Source organism: Penicillium hordei (assembly GCF_028827395.1).
Source record: "Penicillium hordei strain IBT 12815 chromosome Unknown utg000005l_segment0_segment0, whole genome shotgun sequence".
NCBI lineage: Eukaryota > Fungi > Ascomycota > Eurotiomycetes > Eurotiales > Aspergillaceae > Penicillium > Penicillium hordei.
Window position 1 is genome coordinate 2091740 of NW_026623146.1, and position 24791 is coordinate 2116530.

The following is a 24791-nucleotide window of genomic DNA, read 5'->3' on the forward strand; positions in this document are numbered from 1 at the left end:
CGTCTGTCTTGCATCTGCTTGGCTTTTCCGGAGTTGGTTGGTTTGTCTTTTCACATGACTCCTGGGAGGAGTCGTGTTGTGGGCGTAGCGGGAAATGGGAATGGGATTTATCTGTCTTATTACACCTACGATGCGATATCATGTAAATCACGAACTTATACAGAGAGCGTTTGTCGGATATATCATTTGTTTCATTGCTTCCGATTGAATGCGACATGAGCTAGGTATCTTGCGATACTTCCTAGGCTTGGTTAAAGCCTGCCACTCAAACATGTTCCTTACAGTCACAGCTGCAGTCGGTACGTAGCGACCTCAAACGCCCTCAACTCAATCTTGATCGCCGAACGACTATCTTCAATGGCAATATCGAGCCCGTCATTCTCAATATCCTCGAGAATATTGCACTTGAAGGCACTCTTCACAGGCAGTGTCGTCTCAATGGCACCACGAGCCCTACCACCAAGTGATTCATAGACACGCAGGATAACACTCTTCCCAGGACGGGTAGGAGTACCATCCCACGAAACATCAGCATCATCCTCGCCGCGCTTGACAACATCTAGAATCAAGGAAGGTGCGCCCTTGATAGACAGAGATTTGAACAGGGCATCGGAAGCAAACGCTCTAGGGCCGGCTGTTTCAACGACAAGTGGGTTGTTGAAATTGAAGCCTGCGCGGATTGTTCGGGCATCAAGGGCACCGGCGTGAGGAAGAATTGCATAGCGAATGTGGTGGCGGCCCATGTCAGCGTGGGCGTCTGGTGCTTTGGGGGCACGGAGAAGCGAAAGGCGCATCAAGTTACCGCATGTTGCGAAGCCGTACTTAGAGTCGTTTAGTATAGAGACTCCATAGCCATTTTCGGAGAGGTCGGCCCATTTGTGACAGCAGACTTCGAATTTGGCCATGTCCCAACTGAAGAGTAATTAGTATCATTGCGAATTTTGTAAAAAGTCGGTTCATACCTTGTGTTATAATGGGTCGGGCGCCTAACAATGCCATACTGGGTCTCGTAGGATGCCTCGGTGTTGGTGATATCAACTGGGAACTCGACCTTGAGGAATTTCATGGTTTCTTGCCATTCCACCTCGCTTTCCATTTCCACAGACGAGGGCTCATCAGATGTGGATGCCGATAGGCTGATTGTGGTCTTGATCCAGCTCTTGTCGCTGATCTGTGTCTCAGTCGCGACACTCACCCGGTGCGGGTCATTTTCTACAATGGTCGTCTTACCCCCGGCCAACTCCTTTCGTGACTCAAGATGGAACACCTCGACATCCCATGCTTGCCAGTAAAGAGGCTTGTCGTCGAAGATGACTAGCTGGCCAGCCTTGCGGTCCTTTGCGACGACCTCTCTATCGGCTTCCACATCGTATAAGGATGTGATAACCCCGTCCTGAACATCCACCCTGAGTTTACCGTTCTCCAGGCGGAAGACACCAGATTTGATCTCGGCCACAGTCACCGAAGTGGTTGTCTTGAAGTCAGCCGGCTGAACTTGCATCACCCCAGTTGTACCATCAGCCACGGCGTATCTAGATCCATTGTAAGCGGATATCGCTGGAGGAATTGCAACTACTTCTAATCGGGGCCATGGCAAGGTGTTGAGGGCCATGACATTTCCACTCGTGATATCACCGGTGAGCCCCAAAGCTTCGAGGGCATTATTTCGCAAGTTGGCTCCTGTCTCAAAGATCTCGGCATACAACTTGTCTGAGTCGTCATAGCACATCTCGATGGAGCTACCCGGCAAGCAGTCATGGAACTGACAAAGAAGGGTTCCTTCCCACATTTCATCAATCTCCTTCTTGGGATACTGATATCCATTATCGGAAGCATTGATGGTTGCAAAGGTTGCAAGAAGCTCGATCTCACGCAGCAGGAACTCGGACTTGCGATTATTGCGCTTGTTATTTGCTTGAGTGGTGTATGTACCACGGTGCAACTCAAAGTAAAGCTCGCCGTACCAGGTAGCAAAATCAGTGCCAGAGGCAGCCTTTGCTTCTAACTTTGCAAAGAAGTCATCTACTGACTCGCCCATTTGCACTCGAGGTAATGACCCAACCTGATCACTGAGACCACGACAGCGACGCAGCTTCTCGAGGTGCCCAAAGGTCGGGCCACCACCTCCATCGCCCTTTCCGAATACAAGTAGCGATGTCTTGTCGTTGTCTAGCGACTTGTGCTGAGTGACACTGCGCTTGACATCACCGAAATGCGCTTCGGCCGTGTAGGTCTCGGCAGGGGCCATGTGGCACATAACTTGGCTGCCATCAAGCGCAACCCACTGGAATGTAGTGTGAGGGAAGTTATTGATGTTGTTCCAGCTGAGCTTCTGGGTAAAGAACCGGCTCATCCCAGCCAGGCGGCATATCTGAGGGATCTGCGTAGAGTACCCGAAGGTGTCTGGCAACCAGAAAGTTGTGCTTCGCTTACCGAAGTTTGCCTCGAAGAATCGCTGTCCATACAAAAACTGCCTAACCAGCGACTCTCCACTTGGCATGTTTGTATCATGCTCGACCCAGCTCCCACCGATAGGCTGGAAGTTGCCCTTCTTTACCCAGCGCTTCACGCGATCAAAGACAGATGGGTAGTACTGCTTGAGCCATTTGAACTGCTGAGCCTGAGAACAAGCAAAACGGTGCTCAGGATATCGTTCCATCAGATCACATTGGTTGGACCACGACCGTGCTACTTTTCGCTTGGTCTCAGCCCAAGGCCACAGCCAGCAAGTATCAATGTGACAATGGCCAATGGCATATACTATTGGCTGCGTGTTTGTGTCGTAAACATCGGACGAATCCACTTTGTCGCCGAGATATTTCCTAGCAATCTTCCGCGCCTCGTTGATAGCCTCATTGCTTCCATTTCCGGCAATAAAGGTATCGATGATAGAGTTTGCCACGACATTGGCTTCATGTGACTCCCACGACTCACCTGGGAATTCCCGGGCGGCATCTCCAATAATCCAAAAATCATAGAAAAGTGCTCGGGCAGCTAGATTTACCGCGGTGATTCGCGCCGTGCTGAGCGTGAAGTGTTTATCGGGATTTGGTGGCTGGATCGAATCACCACCAGGAGCGTTGCCAAACATGCCATTGCAAGCCATTTCAATATAGAAGGTATGCTCCTTCCCATCACACCAGCCTTTGGGGAGAACAAACTCTGTCCGTTCCCCACCTCCAGTCAAGCCCTGCAGCGGGTGACCGTCCTCTGTCCAGATCAGACCTTCGTTGTTGGCATCCCAGTGGAACTCTAGATGCTCCCGTTGGAGCATGTCTTCGGGCACTGTGAGGTGAATCCGGAACCAATGTGTGGACCAGCTGGGACCGAAAGAAGCGCCGATGTGAGTTGGCTTGAATTCCTGGGAGGTCGCGTCTTTGAAGGTCGGTCGCTGTAAGTCCGGAACCGAGTAAACAAAGAGCTTGACATGGTCTTCGTCCGAGTTTGTGGCTTCGTGGTACTTTGAGATGAGGTTTTGGCCTTCATACTGGCCGTTCGATGTGAACTGGTTTAGGCGATCGGTGTAGATCTTCTTGATACGCTGGCCGACCGGGCGTTCAGCTAACTGGGGTAAAGCTGGAGGAGCGGGGCGAAAGGGAACTTCCCCACCCATGATGACGGTTTTAGATTGTTAGGAAGAGACAACAAATAACGATGTTTTTAATATGATTGAACAAAAAACTAAGTAGTATGAGGAACCGAGTAAAATAGCAGGGTGAGAGAGAGATGAAGGAGGGAGACTCAAGTTCCTAAATGCGGAGACATGACGGAATGCGGAGACGGTGATCGACAGTGCTACGGCAGACCCTCAACTATGTGCCTGGATACCTATCGTGGTGGGGAGACAGTCTCTCCACTACACATTGCACTCACCTCTTCTTTCTTAATTCCTATGAGTTTTATTTAAGCATTGGGCTTTGAGGTTACAAGTAGCAGATAGACACAGATTGAGAATACACATTCCTACACCTCTCTGAATCCACTTCTTGGGCAGTGCACCTGGATTCCTTAATATGCAAAGTTGAGTATGAAGCTGAACTACGAGTGCTGAATCGACCCGTATGCCCCAGAGCATACTGCCTTGAGCGTTCCCCTGTTCACTATGTACTTGATTTCCTCTGCCACTTCTTGGCCGTCCCTTTCTGCTTTGGTGCTGAGGCCATGCCGCCTTTTGCTCACCGACTAGTTATGCTTCGGCGGTGGTTTATATAACTCTAGTTTCCCTGACTCGATCGAGAAGCCACCACTGAGCGTAGGATTTTGGTGACACATTCTGGCAGATATAAGAACCAGTCGTCTTCCTCGTAAGGGCCGAGGCAGTTTGTGCACCGCACAGATTCATAATAGTCAGGGTAGAAACCGCTATATTCCCAATCAATTATTCCAGAAAGGATGTACTTGTTGTTATCGTCTAACTCAACCATGATATTGTCTGGCCTTATATCTCCATGTGTGAAAACGATACGAGGGCCCGAATAGTTTGTAAACGATGGTGATAATTTACGGAGAAACTCGACGAATACCTTGCCGCCTGGATGTGGGCTCGAGAATAGGAATGTTTCAAAATCCTTAAGGCAAGTGATAGGTGTCTCGCTTATTCGAATATGTCTCCTGAGATCTCGACAGCCTTCACCTGCGACCCCCCCTAGAGGACTCCCTTCTGTAAAAGGAAGGGTTCGCAAATCTGCCAATATCGTATTGAGTTGGCTGCTAAGGGAGTGTTTTCGATAAGAGTCGAGTGTATGCCAGACTGCCCCAAGCGGCGTACATCCTATATAGCTCATGAATATTAAAGAAATCCCACTCATACGTACTAAATCAAGAGGCTTTGGTACTGGAATATTTGACTTATAACGGTCAAGATATTGTAAAGCGGTGTATTTAGTAAAGCACTCCATATTGCGAATCGCTTTGACAACGATTTCCGCGGAGCATTTGAATATTACTTTCTGTCGAGCGAAGGGAGCTTTCCAAAGAATTTCACTACTCTTTAGAACTTCAAACAGCCTTTGAGAGAGTCCGACCGGCAACCCCTCCGCAGTTTGTGACACAGGCTCGATTAACTTTGCAACTGCGTCCGAAAGAGGAAACACAATTTCAACCGGGTCTGATGGGCAAAGAGATCGTCGGATGTCTTCATCGGCCTCCGGTGGATTATATTTGGTTTTCTCTAGTAGATGATGATGTTAGCTATGCGAACGAGGAGAGATTGAATTGCGGTATTGTGATGCTTACTCGGGGAGCTTTCAATAGGATTTCTCATTTCTGTAAGACGTTGCGGATACTCCAGCGGGAATTGCTCGGCCAAGTTGATCTCCGGATCTTTTATGACTGCGGCTTGGAGCTTTTTCAATACATGGGCATTGAACCTCGCGGCTTTGGACTGGCTGGCAGGTTGAGCGCCCTCTGAGTCGAATTCCCCTTTTCCCGCCATCTTCCACGACGGTAATTTGAAGCCTCACGATCAAAAAATGGAATGTAAGTCGGGACGGATAATAATCTAGGATGCTTGAATAAAAGGGAGGATATGGGTGAGCAAAAGTGAGGATGAATGAGAAATAGGAGGGTGCTTCGTTAATTGTCGATGTGACAGTATAGTCAGCCAATGGAATCGCTCCTTAGTTAATCGTCAATACCGAACCATGCATTTTGAACGTACAGTGACCTATGTAGTATCCAGATATTAGTGTCTTTTGATAATTATTCATATTACTTCAAACAGATACCAACAGGCATCTCACCAGCAACCGAGGCATCAAGTACCCCAAGCCCTCAACGGAGGTAAAATGTGGTCTCCGCACGGCTTCAGATTTACCCAATCCTAGATTGAAGTCGAGAACATAACAGCTAATTCTCTACTACGAGCTAAGCATAAAATCGGATGAAACATTGACCATGGCGGTAAAAGACGCCTTGGTCTTGTCAGCCCAGCGGCTGAGAAATGTGGCGAGGGCACGGGTATTGAATACAAGAGCATTCTTCTTGGGATCGAGTTGGGACCGAAGCTTGGCGGCAACGACGCCCAAAGACTCTTTAGATAGTTTCTGGATAGGGTCAGTGTTGTATGTCAAAGTCTGCAGGAGACCTGGATAGCCCTGGGGAATACGAAAACGCTGTCTCATGTCGACTGCGCGCGTAAACAACGATTCAGAAGTCCCTTCCAGACGAGAAGCCCGGGCGCGAGCGACACATTTTCAGATAAAAGTGCTAACAGCATCGTCCGTCGAGATGAAGTCCGCGGATGCGGGCAATGTATTCGTGGTGAGAGCCTTGAGGGAACTAAGCTGTGCCGCGGAGAGTTCGATGTGAGCCAATGTAGATTTTGGGGTCGTAACAGGATCCAAGACAACATCTTTGACGCTTAGCGGGGGTTTCACAATCTAGTGAGCGAGTTCAGGGCCCGGGGTGTACAAATCATTCAGTAACGGAATGACATGGCTCCGATCCATATTGCCAACTGTAAGCTCCTCGCTTATGAAAGGCTCATTATGGCAAGCCTTGGACAGCAATCTGATGATAAAATCTTAGCCAATCATATCCATGACATTATGCTGAGCGACCAGCGTGAGCACTAAACCGTCCTCGATGAAATTTGCCTGGACACAAAACACCAAAGCTGACTCGGCCGTGATACTTGGTAAATTACCCGGTAGGTTTAGAGTCGTGCAAGGAGTAATGACGTTCTCGTCGAGCAGGGTAAAAGGATACTTGGCCTGGCAAAGCCCGTCCATTGTCGGTGCGGAGGAGTCATGTCGTAGATCTTTTACCACGAGCTGGATTTTATTGAGGGGAGTTATTTCGAAGACGCCCGTATTACCATCCTCTGTGCCCTCGTTGACAACTTGGCCAGTAAGCCATGGGAAACTCTTTGCCAATCGGTCAAGTCCGTTTGTTAGAGTATCGATGATGGCGTCATGCGAAGATTCCTCAGAAACACGGTAAATGGAACATATTTATGTATACAATTTGTAGAGGCCAGGGGTCTGACCTAGTAAGTTGAGGACGTCGTTTGTCATTGCTTAGAAAATAAAACTAATTCTGACGTCTCTTTTGAAGATTTTTTTCTGTTGAGTGTATATATAACCATTGCCCCACCATATATCATTGCATTACAAACTTGTCCATTTGACCAAGCTGGGTAGCATGGTCGTGGAACTCGCCAGTCTCATCGCCCTCGTTTGCCGAGATAGTGATAATCTAATTAGGTATATAATCACGCTACCTCTAAGCAATTCGATACACCCTACAATATTAGGTATACTTTCCCGTGAATACTCCCAACCTTCTAACACCAGTTACCTTCAGGTTCCACGATGTGAATATATGCTCAAACCATCGCCCTCATGGTTATGGGAAGATGAGGCCCTAGAAGAACCAGGACCTTCGTAAAAGTCCTCATAGTTGATCGTTTGAAGGGTGGCATTTTCGCGCAGGTTCTTTTGACTGTCGACGCGCTCGGCATCTAGTGAGTCTCTTAGAATTGGGGAGCGAGATGCCGACCCTGATCCTGATCTCTGGCCAACAGCATTATCAGATTTGGACGCTGATCGATCTCCTGAGTTGGTGTGACCCGAGACGGAATGCTCAAAAAAGTCCGAAACTACACCGGCCATCATGCCTGTCTGGAGCTCGGCGAGGACACGTTTGAGGGTCGGGATGCACGTGCAGAGAATCGAGGAGCTGAGGATTAATTGTAGCCAGATGGCTGGCATGAGCGCATTCCATGTTTCATCTAGAGGTTTGGAATTATAGAGTGGCGGAAGGGATCGTAGGCCAGCAATGGTGAGAGCTAGAACGCTGCGTGGGATTAGATGGGGATTGTATCGAGGTTGGGAGATCTACTACTCACAAGATCCGCATCGCGAACAGGGCAGAGATTTGGTGCCGTTTACACCGTATTATCTGGACTTGATGTAGTAGGGCAACTGGCAGTCCAATAATTACCACATCTAATAACATATGCATGCTTCCTAAGGCGATATATAAAACTTGTTGATTCACGCATCGCTCGGGGCTGGAGTTCCACGGTTGTGGTTCATCGCACTGTTTTCCGAGTGCTATGAGTGCAGCTAGGGTCCAGGTACTAATCAAGCCCAAAACAACCTTGCATGCAAGCGTTATTTTTTCAAATGGTTGCAGGGATAGGACGAGAAGTGCAACAGCGGCCTTGGAACACCCTAAAACCAGAATAGCGAGAAGATGACTAGCGAAGAGTGTCTTGATTATGTTAGAATATAGCCTCAAAGTTTGGATAAAAGTGCTTGACATTCTTACCTTGCTGTATTTTTCAAACGAGGCATTGCTCAATGCATATCGGTGCTTACCAATACCATGGGAGCTGGCTACATTCACACAGACAGTCTGAGGAATAAATATGATCTAGTGGATCGATTAGAAACAGCAATTATTGAAGGCAAGGGCACTTACACAACTGAGAAATAGAGTTGAATCGCTCCAAGAAATTTTGCGCAAAACGCGAATGCGAGATATCAAGGTCACTGTTGTGGCGAGAACAGTGATAATAAGTAGAATAGTGCTCACAGTGATAACCCAAGCACCATGATCATTATCGGTGACAGGTAGAAGTGGCGGTAGGAGAACCGTTATGCTGGATGACATGGCTGTCGAAAGATTCTCGTTGGACATAGTTGAACAGGATCATGTTTATGCCAGAGGTTAGAAGAGACATTACATGATATATGCAGAACTCAACCACTGTCTGAGCACCCTCATATCGGGTTCTTTATTGGATATTCCAGACCACTAGAGGCACACGAGTACGAATATTCCTGTCTTGCGACTGATCAGTCTATCTCAAGTTCCACAACCGTGCATCTTTCGGTCCCACCTCCACAGCAGGCCGGATACTGGTTCTACAGCATACACCGATCCCATCCAGGCAGGACAAAAAAATTACCGTGAGACAAGGATTCTGCATAATTATTGTTTTCAGATTCATGGCCTCTACGTCGGTTTTGCTTTTTTTTTTTTCTCCGATCTTCCTTCGGGACTTGTCCAATGTTCTGTTTCCCGTCATAAACTGCCTTTTTTTCGCACTGCCGAGGACAAATGGAGCGCCTTGAGATGCTCTCTTTGGAAAGGGAAAATACAGTCATTGGAAAGGCTGCACTAGATCAAGGTGCAAATGTCTCCAATGCCTATAAACGCCCCCTTAAAAAGTCTGGTCCCACGGAGCCTTCGCCTAAGGTACTATACAATTTGTTCAGTCAATAAAGTGTACCCAGCTGAGACAATATACAGCGACTTTTCAATTTTACCCAGATATTCTTTTTCTCTCTTACTTACTTGTCGAGCTGGGAAACTCAGGCTTTGTATGAGAGTAGTATCCCTTGTTGCGCTTCAACATTAATAACACAGCTACTGTTTAGGAATTTGAGTACAGTACTCTCAAATGGCGGCCCTGAGGCCTTAGCTTGGGGTATAGTAATTGTGATATTCGGCGCAATGACCCAATCTGCCTCGCTAGCCGAGATGGCGTCGATGCAACCAATCGCCGGGGCTCAGTATCACTGGACACATTACCTGGCACCGCCGAGTCAGAGGAAATTCATTACCTGGATGCAAGGTGTGTCAATTATCGAGTACTGCCTGGATTAATACTGATACTATGTAGGTTGGGTGACCTGGTTTGCGTGGATCTCCATACTCGCCGGTGTTGCTAACACCACTGCCACGATGATCCAGGGCCTAGCGAGTGTGAACTACCCAGAGTACGAGCCAAAACAATGGCACATAACCCTCATCATTATTGGCATGCTTGTTATCGAAGCATTGATGAATATGTATACGTTTTGGCTGATTCCTTGGATTGAAATGTTGGCGGGTATTCTGCACATCTGCCTTCTGATTGTGTTTCTGGTTGTATTCACAGCTCTCGCACCTCGTCACACACCAGAGTTTGTCTTTCTACACACGCAAAGCACATCGGGCTGGGCAAAATTCCCCGCATGGAATATAGGTCTGCTCACCCCTGTCTGGGGGTTTGTCGGTACGTGCGCCCTACATGGAAATAAAAAGCAAAGACAGCAAGCTAAGCTAAGCAGGCTTTGACGGCGCAGTACACATGAGTGAAGAAGTCCGCCGAGCAAAACAAGCCGTACCTAGGTCTATCTTCTATACCGTCGTCGCCAACGGTATGTTGGCGTACGCAATGGTTGTCTGCATGCTTTTCACGATGGGCTCGGTGGAGGAAGCTCAGAAGTCAAGCTTCCCCATAATTGAGATCTGCCGGCAGGCAACCGGGTCCGTGAAAGCCGCAACCGCAATGGTGAGCGGATTACTCGTAATTTCACTGTCGGTCAATCTGGCGAGTATCGCGTCTGTCTCAAGATTGACGTGGGCGTGGGCTCGTGACGGAGCCCTGCCCCAGTGGTTTAGTTATGTATGTATCATTCGCACCAGACGTTGGGATATAAGATAACGCAGAGGTTAATTGCTGACAAGAAAGGCAGATTGACCGCAAGCACAACGTGCCGATTCGTGCTGTCTGGCTTCCAGTACTTGTTGTCATGATTCTAGCGTGTTTGAATGTCGCTGACGGTGCCGCCTTTGGGGCGTTTGTTGCACTCGGCTCGATTGGCCTCTTTGTGTCATATTTTATTGCTATAAGTTGCATGGTGCATAATCGGTTTCAGAAGCATGTGGCCCCTCTTGGAAACTGGAATATGGGCATCTGGGGACTTCCCGTTAATGTCTTTGCTTTGGTATATACTGCCTGGGTAACAGTGTGGCTGGCATTTCCATCAGCGTTGCCGGTTACTGGGGAGAACATGAATTATGCGGCACCCATTTTTGGTGCCACTACTTTGTTTGCTTTTGTGTATTGGTTTATCAAGGGACGGACTCGCTGGGAGGGATTGAATAAGGAGGTTATTCGACTGGTGGTGGAAGGGGGAGAACTTCAGTTAAAATGACTTATTTGTTATTGTTCACTGACACTACAATCTTCCTGGTAGCAGGATCACTATTATGATAGGAACTTAATAGACGAGGAAGCCAATATATCATCTTTTCGTTGATTGCATCTACACAGTTATTCAGACTAAAATTACGACAGACAATCACTAGCTTTCTACTAGACAGATGCCATTTATGCGAGAGCTAGAGTAGGAGTATACAATATATCAAAAATCTACTACGGATATAGAAGAAGATTGGATTGGAATAACTGAAGGGTTCATTCATCGATTACAAGCCAAGATGCCAAGTCCGAAAATAATCGAAACCTAGTATTTCCAACGTCAAAGGCCGAAAACGAGATCCATGTCAATCTCAACAAATCCTTGGTGGATTTCATTCAAGCGCTTCTCTGCGACCTCTCTGGCGGTTGCAAGAATAACGGCGCTCGGGGCGTCATATGGTCCATAAACTGGCATTGAGATACATCGCGGAGTGAGGCGATGGAGAGGCTTAAGGCTAACCTCGGCCTGCCCATCTTTAATTCGACGAATCATACTCCGCATGAGCTTTTCGCTGGAATATGATCTATATCTCTCGTGAAAATGCACTGTCACAAAGTAAACGCACTCATAGCCGCTCATCTCCCACTCGGGGAGACCCGGGCCACCAAACTTATATCTGAACATACCTGGTTGTATCATATTGAGGGTTTGGCGAGAAACTTGTTTGCTGTTGGGTTAATTGTATGATAGATTGATGGATAATTATGAACAAGTACCTGGGATTCAGACTGGTTTAAATAGGAAGATCAGAGACAGTCATAATGGATTTTCGAACATTTCTTTGTTTTTTGGCCTTTGGTAGAGACATTGATCTTTCCTTCCAACAATAGCTTTGTCAACTCTCCAATGTCTTTTATATGGCCCAGGGCAAGGTTTCTCTTTGTTTTTCTTTCTGTCTAGTGTGCTCACAATAAACCTAGTCCCCAGCGACAAGCTAGGAATCCTCAATTGGTAGATGTAATTTCAAATAACATCACAGCTACTCAGATATTCCCATTACTGGGGACTGCAAATCTTGAACTTACTTTCATATACTTTGCTGGAAGAGTACTAGGCTTATCCATTTAGAATAAAGACAGCCAAAATGGCACTTCACGTATCTACATATACTTTACGATGATCGAAGAAGGGTCTAAGTCAAAAAGTGTAAAAAAAAAGTTCGCTAGTGTCATTCATCGTAAAAAGACCATGGGCGGGTGCCAGCATCACCCACAGCCATTTTTTGCAGAGCAAGCTCATGCTATATACAAAGAAGGCACCGCCTAAAGGAGAGAAAGAAAGGTAAAAGTAGATCCAAAAGAACTTGGGAATCAGTGAAAAGAGACAAATCGGTCCAAAAGTAGATCGATCAGAGGCTCGAACTTAAGCCTTGATACAGTACTGATATCCGAGCCACAGATCCGAGCACTTCTCGTCGAGGCCAGGGTTCAAGCTGCGGAGATTGGAGAAAGGGATTCCGACAGTTTCGGTCAACTTCGCGCAGAAATCACCGCTTGTGACGGTATAGTATTTCTGGCAAGATGAGGTGGCGCGGGGGTAGAGAGGGGCAGTTCCGGATGATGAGTTGGGGGTTCCTGGTGCAGTTGTCGCGGCTGGCGTGGACCTAGTTGTCCAGGATGGGGTTGCGGTGGTCTGCGCGGCCAATTGCGCGTTCGCATTGGGGGTCCAGGTGGGGGCAGGTGCCACGGAAGTGGTCTCGGCTGGTTGGGCGGCCTCGACAGGGGCGGAGGTTGTTTGGATAGGCGCAGCAGTCTCAGTGGGCTGCTCAGCAGCGGTCGAGGAAGACGTCTGGATAGGCTCGGCAGTCTCGGTGGGCTGCTCAGCAGCGGTTGAGGAGGAGCTGCTCGAGTCGTCGTCACCACCGAGAGCCGACTCCACGCCGCTAGTAATAGTTCCAATGGTAGATTCAACACACTCGGTCACGTCGCCGGCCCAGCCGCGGACACGGTTGGCAATGTCGGAGGCGTAGCAGTGGGTTGCGCCGCCCTGGCCGAGGTTGCCGGATGAGTCGACAGAGCCAGAGTTGTAGGTGCGGGCGGCCTTGTAGTACTTGGTCGCAGTGGAGCCGCTCTGGGCCTCAAAGCACTGCTTGAGACCATCGCCCTGGCTGGTTCCAGCGGTGCCGTCCTGGATCATTTGCTTGATCATGGAGGAGGGACAGGGAGTTGTCTTGCTGCCGTCCTTATTGCAGGAGCCCTCGCCAGCGTGGCTCTGCATGAGACCGGTGTTCTGAACACCGTTGTCGGTGGACTGGACGCGAACGCAGCCCTTGCTTTCTTGCATAATAATTGCAAGGATGAATCGAGCGTCGACGCCAGTTTCGCTGGCGATCGACTTGATGCTAGTGTTAATGTCGCTTGTTTCGTCGTCAGAGTTGTCGCATGATGCGGCAATCAGAATTTTGTTAAGACCCCAGCTAGAAAAAAAAAAGAAAACAGTTTAGCTCGGCGCTCTGCTTTTCCTTTCAGGTTAATCTACCACTCACAGAGTCTCGTACTCCGACCATTGGCTCAGGGAAGGCCATCCGTCGGAGACATCACCGTTACCACCCATGACAGCATAAGTGGCAGCAGCGCGACGGTGCAAAGAGTGATGGGGCTTCGCGCCATGAGGAATGGCTTGAATGAGAGTAGACAGGCTGCCAGCAGCCAGGATCTATGTGCGAAATTAGCGATGGTTGCATGGTTGGTTGGGGGTGGAGCTGTGGACCATGTCGCGCTCGACCACCGGTTCATGCGAAGTATAGACATACCAATGAAGGAAAGAACATTTTGATCGAGGGAATGAGAGGAAACGACGAAATTGAAGCGACAAAGAAACGATATAGAACTGTGGAAGAAGCCCTGCTTGCACGGTCGAGAGAAAGAAAAGAAGAAACGGGGAACGAAAGTATATGTACTCACCAGTAGCTGTGTGCCCTTTGCCCTTCCTTTCTCGTTTGGTAAAGTGATCAGTCGAGGCCCGCAGCGGAATCGAATTACGTTCAGAGGTGGCTGTAAAAGTGGTCCAATAGCGGGCTTTGGGCCTTGCGCGGGAGGGCATAGTACCTGTAAGGGCTGAAACACTGCCCGAGAGGGGACCCAGCGGCTTGGTTAAGGAGCGATTGGCCGGTTTCAGATAGCATTAAGCCCCTGTGAACGAAGCTAGTTGGTCCTTTGAGTTCATGATGGCATTCATGGGTGTTTATTGGCGTTCATCACCCCATTCGTGGGTTGATGATTGGCCCTGTGTGGGGAGGCTAGGATCATCCATGTGGAACTCCGATGGCGAAGTTCGTCCTATTCGCCTCCTCTTCTGGCCCTTCCGAGGGGGGGGGCTGATCAGAGAGAGACTTTGAACATTTGAATTCCGGTTGGTTGTTTGTTATGTTCCTGAATTTCTTCCCTGGTACCTGGATGATTCACCCGTGTCCCCAGACGCTTCCAGGGGTTGCATGTGACGAGTATCCATGTATCCAGCACTTTTATCACTTTACCACATTCGGACTTGAACTCGAATATTAGACAAATAAACTGCTTCGAAACTAAGGAAGTGGGACCCTGGATGTTTCACATAACAAGACAATATATGTAGGGTTGCATCGAAATGTTTGAATAACCGGCGAGGCGCTGGTGGCTGACCGTGGCCTGTTTTGTCAGGCAGCCAGCCTAACTCAGACTAGTTACCCTAGTAGACTGTGGTCTCACTCCAAAGACAAATTTATCTTTTTCTTTCATTTCTTACGGGATGACTATCATACAGAGTAGATGTAGATGATCTCAATTGATCCCATTCAGTCCTATTAAGACCGCCCATGGACTATATCATGCATTATAGTTCTACCTGGGCTACAGCATTTCGGCCCCATTAGCTTCACCTTTTTACACTGGCAATGACCACGTTTAACCCTGCAATTATTAATATACCGTCACACTACAAGACACGATGTCATGGTGTTATCCATAGTGCAGCGGGGACGATCAACCTGCTTCGGGACAGGCTCACTGGTAGAACAAAAGTTCTTTTAATCATTAACGCGTACTTCTCCGCCTAGCCTAACCCACAACAGAAGGTGAAAGAAGATCAATCACCGTGATTCATTATTTTTCTTCTCTTTCACTTTTACCTCGGAAGAGTATAGATTGTGCATTTACTCGGTACTTTTTACTCTTCGGAGTGATCATGGATCTATCAATGAGTTCGGTTGGATTGGCCGCCTCCAGTGCCCAGCCTTCATCACAAATGTACCTTCGGACTTCCGAGGCTGATTCCTGCAATTCAATGTGACGTCTTATGCACAGGAAGCACACCAGTGATTGACTGAAGACCTACTCCGCACTTGCCCACCTAACCAAAAAGCTAGGACACAAGGCCAACCACCAGCCATCAATCATCTACATACGTATGATCGCTTTGTAGCACTTTTACATTGCAATTACGATCGACCTTTTTAAAATCACCTCATGTTAGAGATTGCTATCATATCAAAGGTCCAATTTCAAACCTTAGGGCGCTGATCATGCAACCTCAAAAGGGCTTGTAATCACCTGCAACAAACCTTGAATATTCGTATGATCGATCTCATTCAGAAAGTACTCCACAGCAAATTATATTCCACAATGTATATATTTGGTTAAGATAGACCAACAAACGGCCACCTGATCTCCGAAATGAGTGCTGCCAGCTCCGTCTTGGCTTGGTCCGTTGTAGAAGCCAGAAAAGCCAAGACATGGGGAATACAGCTGGCATCAGACGCTGTTGGACAATCACTACTCCGTCCACGTGGTCACTCGTTGCACGAGAAGCTAATTGTCACTGTTGTTTGATACACGAATACGCTTTGTGTTTTCAAAATAGATCTGCTAATATCATTTCAAAGAATTAATCGAAGTACGTACTCCTCAGAGAATACTCCGTATATAACACAGTAGTGGCTACAATCCAAGACTGTGGCTGAGACTGAGGCTGAGCAAGACTGGAGCCCTGTAGGCATCAGCCACGGTTTAGGCATTTGACACTAATAGTGGGTAAATCATCTACGAATAGGGAGCACGGAGGACTAAATATATGCATCATATATTTAGCCTTTTCATGAGGATTTCGGCAGATTCTATTTTGCTTGAAGTCTAGCCTTGCGCTCCAGAGTCTCAGGTATGGGTGAAACAACCTTGCCTCGAGATCTTGAATTAGCCCAAGATGATTAACATGAACCATCAGTTGATCTACAGAATGTCACTAATAATTTACCAGGGACAATTTGGTCCACAAGTCCCATCTATAGCATATAGCATACTACTCCGTACGCGCAGCCGAAATCAATACATGAGCGCATACTTATTTCAGGGGCGTCTTGAACTTCGTAGTCCCTCGTGAAGATCCATGATCGTCACTTACTACATTGGCTAGACTTTACAGCCATCTTTTTAATTCCAATGATCAGCCTGAACAGCCTCCTACTAACCAGCCCCTGAGAATCCCAGCCCCTTTCTCCTGTCTATGATGTACAACGTACAATATAGGGGAAGCATGACATCATACGGACAATTTCTGTACTCCGCAGGGAGTATGGAGTACATATGTAGAGTGCATATGTAGAGTTCAAAAATCTTGTTAGCACAGGGACCGATCAATGAGTCGTCATTGTCAGGCTGAGTAGGAGTAGTTGTTCGCCGAGTCGAGGGATATATATGGCTATAGACCAGCAAATTTAGAGAGAGGGTTTATAGGATAGTGTTAAGGCTTGTTACTTCTCCGTCCCGCAATCCTCTCCGAACTAACGAAGATAAAAATTGTGCAAAGTAGTGTAAGCGCGATACATGATATGATGTAAGACCCATAGCCAGCCTGCCTTAATGACAATTATCGATCGAGGAAGAAAAGGCTCCCGAGGATTGACCGTTATTTAGTTCTGCGTAATGAAGTTCACTAAGATATACTATTCTCCCCATGGAACGCTACTGCCAGTTAACTTTTTGCGATGGTAGGTTCAGTTTAATGCCAGTATCTGTAAGTTCCTGAAATAAGCCCCCACCCTTCATCCAATGCCTGCACAATTTCCTCCGGTAACGGACCCTTCTCGAGATCAAGCAAATTTTGCTCTAACTGAGCAGGACTGGATGCCCCGATGAGAACTGCATCCTGGAGATCCTTTTCCAATGCGCTGTGGTGTATTATCCATCGTAAACCGCATTCCGCCTCAGTGAGACCATGTTTCATTGCAAGCGGACGGAGTAGATCTAGGGCGTCAAAGTTGCGATCTGTCAGATACCGACTATGATATAAAAGATTACTTTTCGTCCTAGGATCAAATCGAGATCCAACTTCATAATCTTCGAGCGATTGATGCCTCTGGTATCGCGATGTCAGGAGCCCTGCGGCCAAAGGCTGAAATGCATAGAGTCCGATTCCGTATTGGCGTAGGCAAGGGAGAAGTTCGGCCTCAATAGATCGCTGGTAGGCATTATACAATCCTTGGTAGGTGGTCGGCTTGATGAAACCATTCTTTTCACAAACCTCACAAATCTGAGCCACTTCCCAGGATTGGAAGTTGGAGATGCCGAAACGCCGAAAGTGTCCCTCCCGGTATAGCTTGTCGACTTCAGCGAGAGTTTCCTCAATCCGCGTCAATCTATCCGGGCCATGAAGATAAAATAAATCGACACCAAATTCCTCTGCTCGAAGGGCTTGCAAACTTCTCATCAAACCGAGACGCACATCTTCTGGTTTGTGAGTCCACATTTCGGGAGTGAGCCACTTCATATCTCGTCGTGCAGTCGGGTACAGCTTGGTGCCCATAATCAGCCCTCGTTCGTGCCAGTCGGCCTCAGCAAGATATTCCTCCGTTGTGCCTGCACCGTAGACGCGGGCGGTGTCGATTTCATTGTGTGCATGCTTCTGGAACACATCTAACATGCTGTTGGCACCCGCAATGTCACCGATCCGAACATGAGCCGTATCTAAAAATTGCTCGTTAGATTGTACTCTTAGTTTGTTATGGTTGGTTTGATTACTTGGCTTGCCAATTGTCATTGATCCAAAAACAATTGGTAGGACGGTTTTGGGAGTCATCTTTTAGTGTGATAGCCGGTGACTGCAATATCGACAACGGTACATTTTGAGATTAGAACAAATCATGACTGGTTTATAAAGCTTTCGGGGCTTAGGACTGGCACGCTCGGATGTATGCTAGAAATATGGCCGCTAGGTCGATCTGCACATGTCATCCACTTGCATGAACTATGACGGATCAGGTTAGCACGGGGTTTAAACCACATGTAAAAAAATGTACGGCCAAATTACCGATGGATCAAACAAGTCTGCGTAACGAATGTTTACCGTACATTACGGGCTGCGTACCTGAAGGGGGATTCATAGGATAAAGAACCCGTTGTTTACCCCAGTCAGCTTGAAATCCTGCAGTGGCTCTGACGTACAGTAAAAACGCGAGCAACCGGCAAATTTGGCCCGCTAAATCACAAAGCTCATGTCATTGGCGACACACAGTGATCCTTGTTGGATATGCGCAGCTCTGTCGAAATATAGCCTTATTGAACACTTGATTGGACCACCAAAGCTAAATAACCAAACGAATGGCAGATTTGTATGTATGGTGAATCAGCGTGATGTGATCTCGCTGACCCCCTCGTTTCTTAACTCCAAACTCCGACGACCAGGGTCTCACCTGATTGCTGAACTGGCTCATCTGCTCCCAAGAAGTGAGGTCGCCTCCTGCTTTTTGTCTCATCTCTTAAGACTCTTGACGCTCTAGCGCTGACCCCTTTGATAATCGAGACTGAATGTTCAAATCAATGGACGCACAATAGGAGACCTCAATCTGAAACGATCTCAAGGCTGCGGACTACTCTACTGGACTAGGCTCACAATTCAACAGAGTGATGCCGCCGCCAAAATCAAACTTAAACATAGGGCCCACCCTATGCTCAGTTTTGGGAGTTCATATTGTTGCCATATCTTTACTATAGCCTATGGAGAAGGCGATGGATGCAAGCAAATAAGAACTCTTTCCATTCGAGGAATACAATCCCCGCATATTGGCCATTCTGTTGTTCATTTGTTAATACTCTGGCGTGTCCAAACAAGCTGAGACTAGACAAAGCGATGATCATAAATGAAGAAAACAAAGCGTTGTGGTGCTCCTGTGTTTGTTGTCAGAGTGCAAGCGGTAAGGTTAGGCGATCAATTGAAGCGTCTAGTAAACATTAAAGTCAGGCCCGCATGATGACCTTCCTAAATTGTATAACACCTATCGTATAACTTGAGTTGAAATGTGGTGCATTTTGCAGAGAGTGGGTAGATGATATTCATGGATAGAAAATAAGGAACCGAGGCTCAGTGATGTATCCACCCGTGGACCTGCATGCTTCAACCTCGGAAGGTTCACCGGCATACACACTCACGGTCACCCAAGAGCTTAGGTAACTACATATATATGGACGCGTCAAGTATTAATACGCTTCTTATACTGCTACTAGGCCTTTAATTGCAATTTTCATGTCGCGATATGCATTGTGTAGAAAAATTGTTGCAGTTGCCTGTGGAGCTCTTGGCATTAAGTACCATGCTGCACATGAACAAAATATGTCTAAAATTTCTTCCCGCAATACCATTGATTTTGAGTAATTGACGATATCTCGAAGATTCCACATTGACTAAATCTCTGCGACTTGTTATCGTAAGGGGATTGATCGAGACCCGTGGCATGTTGAATAATATCAACACTTGACATGGCACCGGATAGATAGTTGACCCGTTGCTGTGGGTCCGGAGATGAACTATGGACGGATCCGGCATACTTCAACCTTCAACCGGTTTATATAGGGTGGTCGCGACCCTCATTTAGCATTTTCATATTTCGCTGAAATTTTCAACCAGAGATGTTGTCCTTGAACATTTCATCATACTCGAAGCCATCGGGGTACCAGATTTCTGAGTTGGCCAAGCCGGAGCTCAGTGATCCAAAAGATGTGATCATTAAGGTTCATGCGGCGAGCATCAATCCAATCGACGTGAAGAAAGCTGATGGGATGCTGAAGTTGGCGATAAAAGACTCGTATGTGATCCCGTATACATTGCGAAAATCGTACTTGACATGTATAGCTTTCCATATAAACTCGGCTATGACTGTGCCGGTATAGTCACGGAGATTGGATCGGATGTGACGCGGTTCCAAGTCGGAGATGAAGTCTATACTAGACTACCGGAGGTTTCTCGAGGCATGTGCAGGCCTGATGATCAGATAGGTGCCACTAACATTCGATTAATAGGATCCTGCAGTGAATTTGCCAGATGTCCAGAGAAATACGTTGCCCTGAAGCCGCCGTCGTTGTCATTCGAGGATGCAGCTTCAATCCCTTTGGCAGCAATGACTGCACTTCAAGCACTAAGAAAATACAAAGGAGATCTGGCTGGAAGGACTGTCTTTGTGCCCGCCGGCTGTATGTTGCTTTTGTCCTACAAACTGTTATGTATGAGTCTAACATGATAAAAGTGAGTGGAACAGGTCTGTTTGCCTGCCAATTGGCAAAGAATGTCTTCCATGCAGGCAAGGTCATCACCACAGTCTCAACCTCAAAGGTGGAAAAGGTCAACGAGCTCCTAGGCGAAGGAACGGTGGATGAGAGTAAGGACCCAAATTCCGCTTGAGTAAACATTTGCTTACACACTTGCAGTAATTGACTACACGAAATCCGACCCAAAACAGGTCATCAAGTCTGGCTCCGTGGACTTCCTCTTTGACACGGTTGGTTCTGCAATGGAGTACCTCTGCCTAATGAAACCACACTCTGGACGTATCGTGTCGGTTGCGACCATGCCATCGGGCAACCAGCTCCAGGAATCCTCAATGAACGATCTGCCCAATAAGCAGAACATCCCCATTGCTTTACGAATGGCACTTAATACTTTCGATTGTGTCCGTAAACTGAGGGCATGGCGGTATGGTGTCGAGTATTCATATATGTTTCTGGAATCGAGTGGTCAAGATCTGGACGAGTTAAGAAACCATGTTGAGGAACACAGGTTGAGAACGGTGGTTGGAAACACTGTTGAGCTCTCCGACATCGAAGCAGTGCGATCAGCGTGCCAGATTGTTTACAGTGGGAAGGGAGGTCTCGGGAAGGTGGTTGTCAAAGTTGCTAGTTCATGATATTTTTTTAACGCGGTAAAAATAATTCGACTGTATTATCCACTGGCAATCTGGGCTGAAATCATGTGCGAGCCTACGTAGGGAGCCTAGAGAGGTAAATACACGAATCTTATCAGAGATTGGCCTTGGTAAGCTCCAACTCAGTCCACTCCCACAAGCGCTTCCCCATATCCTCATTGCACGCCCATTTGTTTCGACGTTTTAAAATCCCCACAGGCACATAATATCCTCCATTGGTGAGCTTCTCCTTCTTCGCACCAGCAGCAGCCCATAGCGAGTTACACGCGCCCTGGCGCACTGTCGATCCAGAGAAACGCAAAATTTTAGAGCCCAAAGCAACAAACAGAGATTGCGAATTCATAGCGTCATACAAATTCGTTACGATAATACCTGGATGAACTGCCACCGACGTTATTGACGGATACCGCCTGCTGAGTTCCGCAGCGAAGAGAATATTGGCAGCCTTCGATGCTCCGTACCGAGCAAGTGTATTGACTTTCTTGAGCTTCTCTTGATCCACGATTTTCTCGAATGCTGGCGCGAAATTATGCCCCACAGAAGCGAGCGACACGACGCGGACATCCGAGCCAGGTTCCTCGGCTGTCTTGAGCAGTGTTGGCAGCAGCAATTTTATGAGATAAAAGTGCCCGGTATGATTTGTGCCAAGTTGAATCTCATGGCCCATTTCGGTCTCGCCAGGCGGCAGAGCCATCACACCAGCGTTGAGGATTAGGACGTCGAGACGGGACGACTGGGCGTTCACTTGCTCCGCTGCGCTCTTGATCGATTTACCTGACATCAAGTCCAATGGTATCCAGCTAATTTCGACATCGTTTGGAACGGATAATTTTACCGACTTGATGGCTTCCTCTGCCTTTGCTTCTGAACGCGCCCCGAGGAAGATTCTCTTCGGATTGTGCTTGGCTAGCTGGAGGACTGTTTCTTTGCCCAAACCTGCATTTCCTGTGGAGGTTCATAGCGTTAGATGCGGCATCAATGCGCCCTTGATATACGGTTCAACCCACCGCCCGTGACCAAGATGACCTTCCCGGTCAGGTCTGGGATATCATTTTCGGGTGTGAAACTTACTGCACCCGCGTAATTGAGTGCATCTATAGCAGCTATCATCCAACCAGACATTTTAGTGAGAGGTAGAATATATTGGGGTTTAAGTTGTGTTCGGCGTTGAGTTACTTAATAGCCGATGCTAACAGACTTAATATATGCACCGTGGTAAATTTATCTCCCGGAGCTAAACTAAAATTTCCAAGGCTTCCGAAGGTTATTATTATTAGAGGTACATATCCCCCGTGAACTACATTCAATGGAACCACTTGAAAAGCCTTACAATACCGGCGAATCGTCTAGGTAGGTACGTAGCTAAGGTCGACTTCATCTTACTTATCATGTCAAGCGGCCCAGCCATCGGATGATGTTCCACGCCATTCCTTGCAATCAAAGAGGCCTGAATAGTTTAGCTTTGACCGCCATAATATCTCTGGAGTTATGAGCATGAGAATTTCAGTAGGTGTGGGGTGCTTTTGCTATAGGCTCACCGGGAGGTTTCTGGCTGATATGCAAAGAATGATGGGTGAGAGCCGAAAGTCAAACCATAGTGTTGTCCTTTTTCGGTGTTCAGGCGATTGCAGGGCTCTTATGCCATGACAAAGTGTCAAAGCCTTGTTGCAGCCCTGGGGGAAGATAAGTATGTCCACACTCTGAGTATGCTAACAAGCTTCGAGAAGTTGCCTCAGTACTGTATAGATATATATATATATATATATATATAGAAATATAGATATTTGATGTTGTTAATGATGATGATGATGATGAAAATAGGGGGAGAGGCAGGACAGTAGAATTTCTAAGAAGCTGGTGGGAATGGCTCTGTCTATAGCTATCCCCTGGGCTGAAATGAAGACTTGGTCTGAAAAACAGAAACGCAGGCAAAGAAAACACTGACTCTGTGGGAGGTGAAGGGACATCAATGCAACCTTCAGACACAGATCTCATACGAGATAAAATTATTGGCAACTGATCCAACAATAAAAGTGGAAGTGGACTGTAAGCACTTGTTTATATCAAATGTAGACCCGCACTTATCACTCATCGACGCGGCCCTCACCGCCACACGGCTCTTCTTATTGTAATATAGCTGCCCCTGGCGTAATTGTTATGCTACACTTTTGACTGACTTTTCATCTCGCTATATTCCTACCCAAAGCAATGCACGTGACTCTCGGTCATATCGATTTGGGCTCCATTTCGACATGATCCCTATAACTGTGGCCTGACAGATCGGTATAATTCTCACAAAATCAGCGTCGAAGTAATGAGTGAGTGAATCACTTTATTTGACTATGCGGCGGCTTCATTGATCTGTTGGATCAACACCCTCAAGGAGGCGTTTGATTTTCCAGAGGGATATCATCGCATCAATACCGAGCTGGTCCTCTGGTCTGAAGAACAGTGCAGTGTGTTGGAACTGACCGTAGGATTCACGGAGTTTGTTGATATCAGACTCGGAAAAAAGCACCGATAGATCAAACACAGGAACCTTCGAGCCGGTTTGGGTGAGAGCCACCGAGTCCAAGGAGCCACTCGACTGAGAGGTATGACCGGCAGCCGCAAAATCCTTTGAGCCAAGAAGCAGGACTCCACCACATTCCATACGATCAAATCGCTCCAGACTTCCCAGAGCCTCCTTCAGCGCAGTATCCGAGTACTCGGGCAGATCCAGAGCCTTCCAGACCCCATTGGAGGTGCCGACGCGCTTGTATTTCTCGAGTACTGCGCCCAGATTCTTTATAACGACATCCCTCATACTCCGCAACATAAATTTCGGCGTATTGCTCGACCAGACTATTCTTTTCTCTTCATGAGCCGTCACAGGGCCCTGTGGGTGCTTCCATCGGAATGGCAGCAGGCGCATGATGGGAGGTCTTTTCCCGCCCTTCTTCGAGAGCGGCACTGAAATAGATTGAATAAGTGGAAGAAGCTCAACAATGCGAAGCACAAGCTGGCGTCCAGTCTGCTTATCTAGGGATGTTGGGATTGGTGATACATCCTCTTCCAGGCCTTGTTTCTGAATGTCTGGGATTTCTTGTTGGCCTGGGGTGGTTGGCTCTGGTGATGAACTGAGCTTCTTGGTCTGATTGCTTTGCAGTGAGTCCTGCAGCAGACCCACCGGCATCATATGGAGCTTGTCTGAATTTGGTTGTCTAACAAGCCCCCAAGTCCCCATAAGGGCCGATGGAAGCCGTGCACCAGTTACAGAGCACATACGCGCCGGGGAAGCCAGCATCAGGGCCCATGGGTTCTTGAGCAGGTCGGCTTCCTCCTGTGTCGTTGGACGTCTCTTGCGATTCTTCTCGGACCCAAAGCGAGGACGTGCGAGGAGAGGAGACTGCGGAAGCCTCTTCGAAGGGGGTACCGAGTTCGGATCCGTATTGTCTGTATTTTTTTCCAAAGTAGTTTCATTGACTGGGTCGGTTTGTCGCGAGGTCGAGATGCGCCGACTAGTTGCCTGAGCTTGCGATGTCGCTAGCAGTTGACGGAAGGCACTCAGGCGCCATTTTGCGTACGGGATTCGGGTGCCCCTACACTCCATTGTTTGGATGGTTGGGAAAATAGAGCTGATGGTGAGTCGAGTTCAGTTCAGGGCG

General features: G+C 47.6%; 11 protein-coding genes across 11 annotated transcripts; 2 read left to right on the forward strand and 9 right to left on the reverse strand.

Moving 5' to 3' along the window:
* Positions 1 to 284: 284 nt before the first annotated feature.
* Positions 285 to 3613, reverse strand: ams1 (alpha-mannosidase; the record flags this gene model as incomplete). Its single annotated transcript, XM_056900788.1, has 2 exons — positions 285 to 912; positions 963 to 3613. The coding sequence occupies 2 exons, from the start codon at positions 3611 to 3613 to the stop codon at positions 285 to 287; spliced, it is 3279 nt and encodes a 1092-aa protein (XP_056749456.1).
* A 1032-nt stretch (positions 3614 to 4645) lies between these two features.
* On the reverse strand, positions 4646 to 5434 carry N7537_009735 (uncharacterized protein; the record flags this gene model as incomplete). Its single annotated transcript, XM_056900789.1, has 3 exons — positions 4646 to 4771; positions 4815 to 5170; positions 5236 to 5434. The coding sequence occupies 3 exons, from the start codon at positions 5432 to 5434 to the stop codon at positions 4646 to 4648; spliced, it is 681 nt and encodes a 226-aa protein (XP_056749457.1).
* Positions 5435 to 5858: 424 nt separating this feature from the next.
* Positions 5859 to 6122, reverse strand: N7537_009736 (uncharacterized protein; the record flags this gene model as incomplete). The annotated part of the gene is made up of 1 exon (XM_056900790.1): positions 5859 to 6122. One exon carries the CDS (start codon positions 6120 to 6122, stop codon positions 5859 to 5861), a length of 264 nt encoding a protein of 87 aa, XP_056749458.1.
* Positions 6123 to 7301: 1179 nt separating this feature from the next.
* N7537_009737 (uncharacterized protein) lies at positions 7302 to 8646 on the reverse strand (the record flags this gene model as incomplete). The annotated part of the gene is made up of 4 exons (XM_056900791.1): positions 7302 to 7797; positions 7850 to 8217; positions 8275 to 8379; positions 8428 to 8646. The coding sequence occupies 4 exons, from the start codon at positions 8644 to 8646 to the stop codon at positions 7302 to 7304; spliced, it is 1188 nt and encodes a 395-aa protein (XP_056749459.1).
* Positions 8647 to 9069: 423 nt separating this feature from the next.
* On the forward strand, positions 9070 to 10934 carry N7537_009738 (Amino acid/polyamine transporter I; the record flags this gene model as incomplete). Its single annotated transcript, XM_056900792.1, has 5 exons — positions 9070 to 9207; positions 9283 to 9586; positions 9635 to 10009; positions 10065 to 10402; positions 10473 to 10934. 5 exons carry the CDS (start codon positions 9070 to 9072, stop codon positions 10932 to 10934), a joined length of 1617 nt encoding a protein of 538 aa, XP_056749460.1.
* Positions 10935 to 11261: 327 nt separating this feature from the next.
* N7537_009739 (uncharacterized protein) lies at positions 11262 to 11742 on the reverse strand (the record flags this gene model as incomplete). The annotated part of the gene is made up of 3 exons (XM_056900793.1): positions 11262 to 11608; positions 11643 to 11649; positions 11737 to 11742. The coding sequence occupies 3 exons, from the start codon at positions 11740 to 11742 to the stop codon at positions 11262 to 11264; spliced, it is 360 nt and encodes a 119-aa protein (XP_056749461.1).
* Positions 11743 to 12344: 602 nt separating this feature from the next.
* Positions 12345 to 13752, reverse strand: N7537_009740 (Peptidoglycan-binding Lysin subgroup; the record flags this gene model as incomplete). Its single annotated transcript, XM_056900794.1, has 3 exons — positions 12345 to 13398; positions 13468 to 13637; positions 13735 to 13752. 3 exons carry the CDS (start codon positions 13750 to 13752, stop codon positions 12345 to 12347), a joined length of 1242 nt encoding a protein of 413 aa, XP_056749462.1.
* Positions 13753 to 16952: 3200 nt separating this feature from the next.
* Positions 16953 to 18029, reverse strand: N7537_009741 (aldo/keto reductase family protein; the record flags this gene model as incomplete). Its single annotated transcript, XM_056900795.1, has 2 exons — positions 16953 to 17917; positions 17972 to 18029. 2 exons carry the CDS (start codon positions 18027 to 18029, stop codon positions 16953 to 16955), a joined length of 1023 nt encoding a protein of 340 aa, XP_056749463.1.
* A 1826-nt stretch (positions 18030 to 19855) lies between these two features.
* Positions 19856 to 21126, forward strand: N7537_009742 (NADP-dependent oxidoreductase; the record flags this gene model as incomplete). Its single annotated transcript, XM_056900796.1, has 4 exons — positions 19856 to 20031; positions 20079 to 20416; positions 20470 to 20601; positions 20651 to 21126. The coding sequence occupies 4 exons, from the start codon at positions 19856 to 19858 to the stop codon at positions 21124 to 21126; spliced, it is 1122 nt and encodes a 373-aa protein (XP_056749464.1).
* Positions 21127 to 21238: 112 nt separating this feature from the next.
* Positions 21239 to 22266, reverse strand: N7537_009743 (uncharacterized protein; the record flags this gene model as incomplete). The annotated part of the gene is made up of 2 exons (XM_056900797.1): positions 21239 to 22089; positions 22152 to 22266. 2 exons carry the CDS (start codon positions 22264 to 22266, stop codon positions 21239 to 21241), a joined length of 966 nt encoding a protein of 321 aa, XP_056749465.1.
* Positions 22267 to 23497: 1231 nt separating this feature from the next.
* On the reverse strand, positions 23498 to 24736 carry N7537_009744 (uncharacterized protein; the record flags this gene model as incomplete). The annotated part of the gene is made up of 1 exon (XM_056900798.1): positions 23498 to 24736. The coding sequence occupies one exon, from the start codon at positions 24734 to 24736 to the stop codon at positions 23498 to 23500; it is 1239 nt and encodes a 412-aa protein (XP_056749466.1).
* Positions 24737 to 24791: the final 55 nt, after the last annotated feature.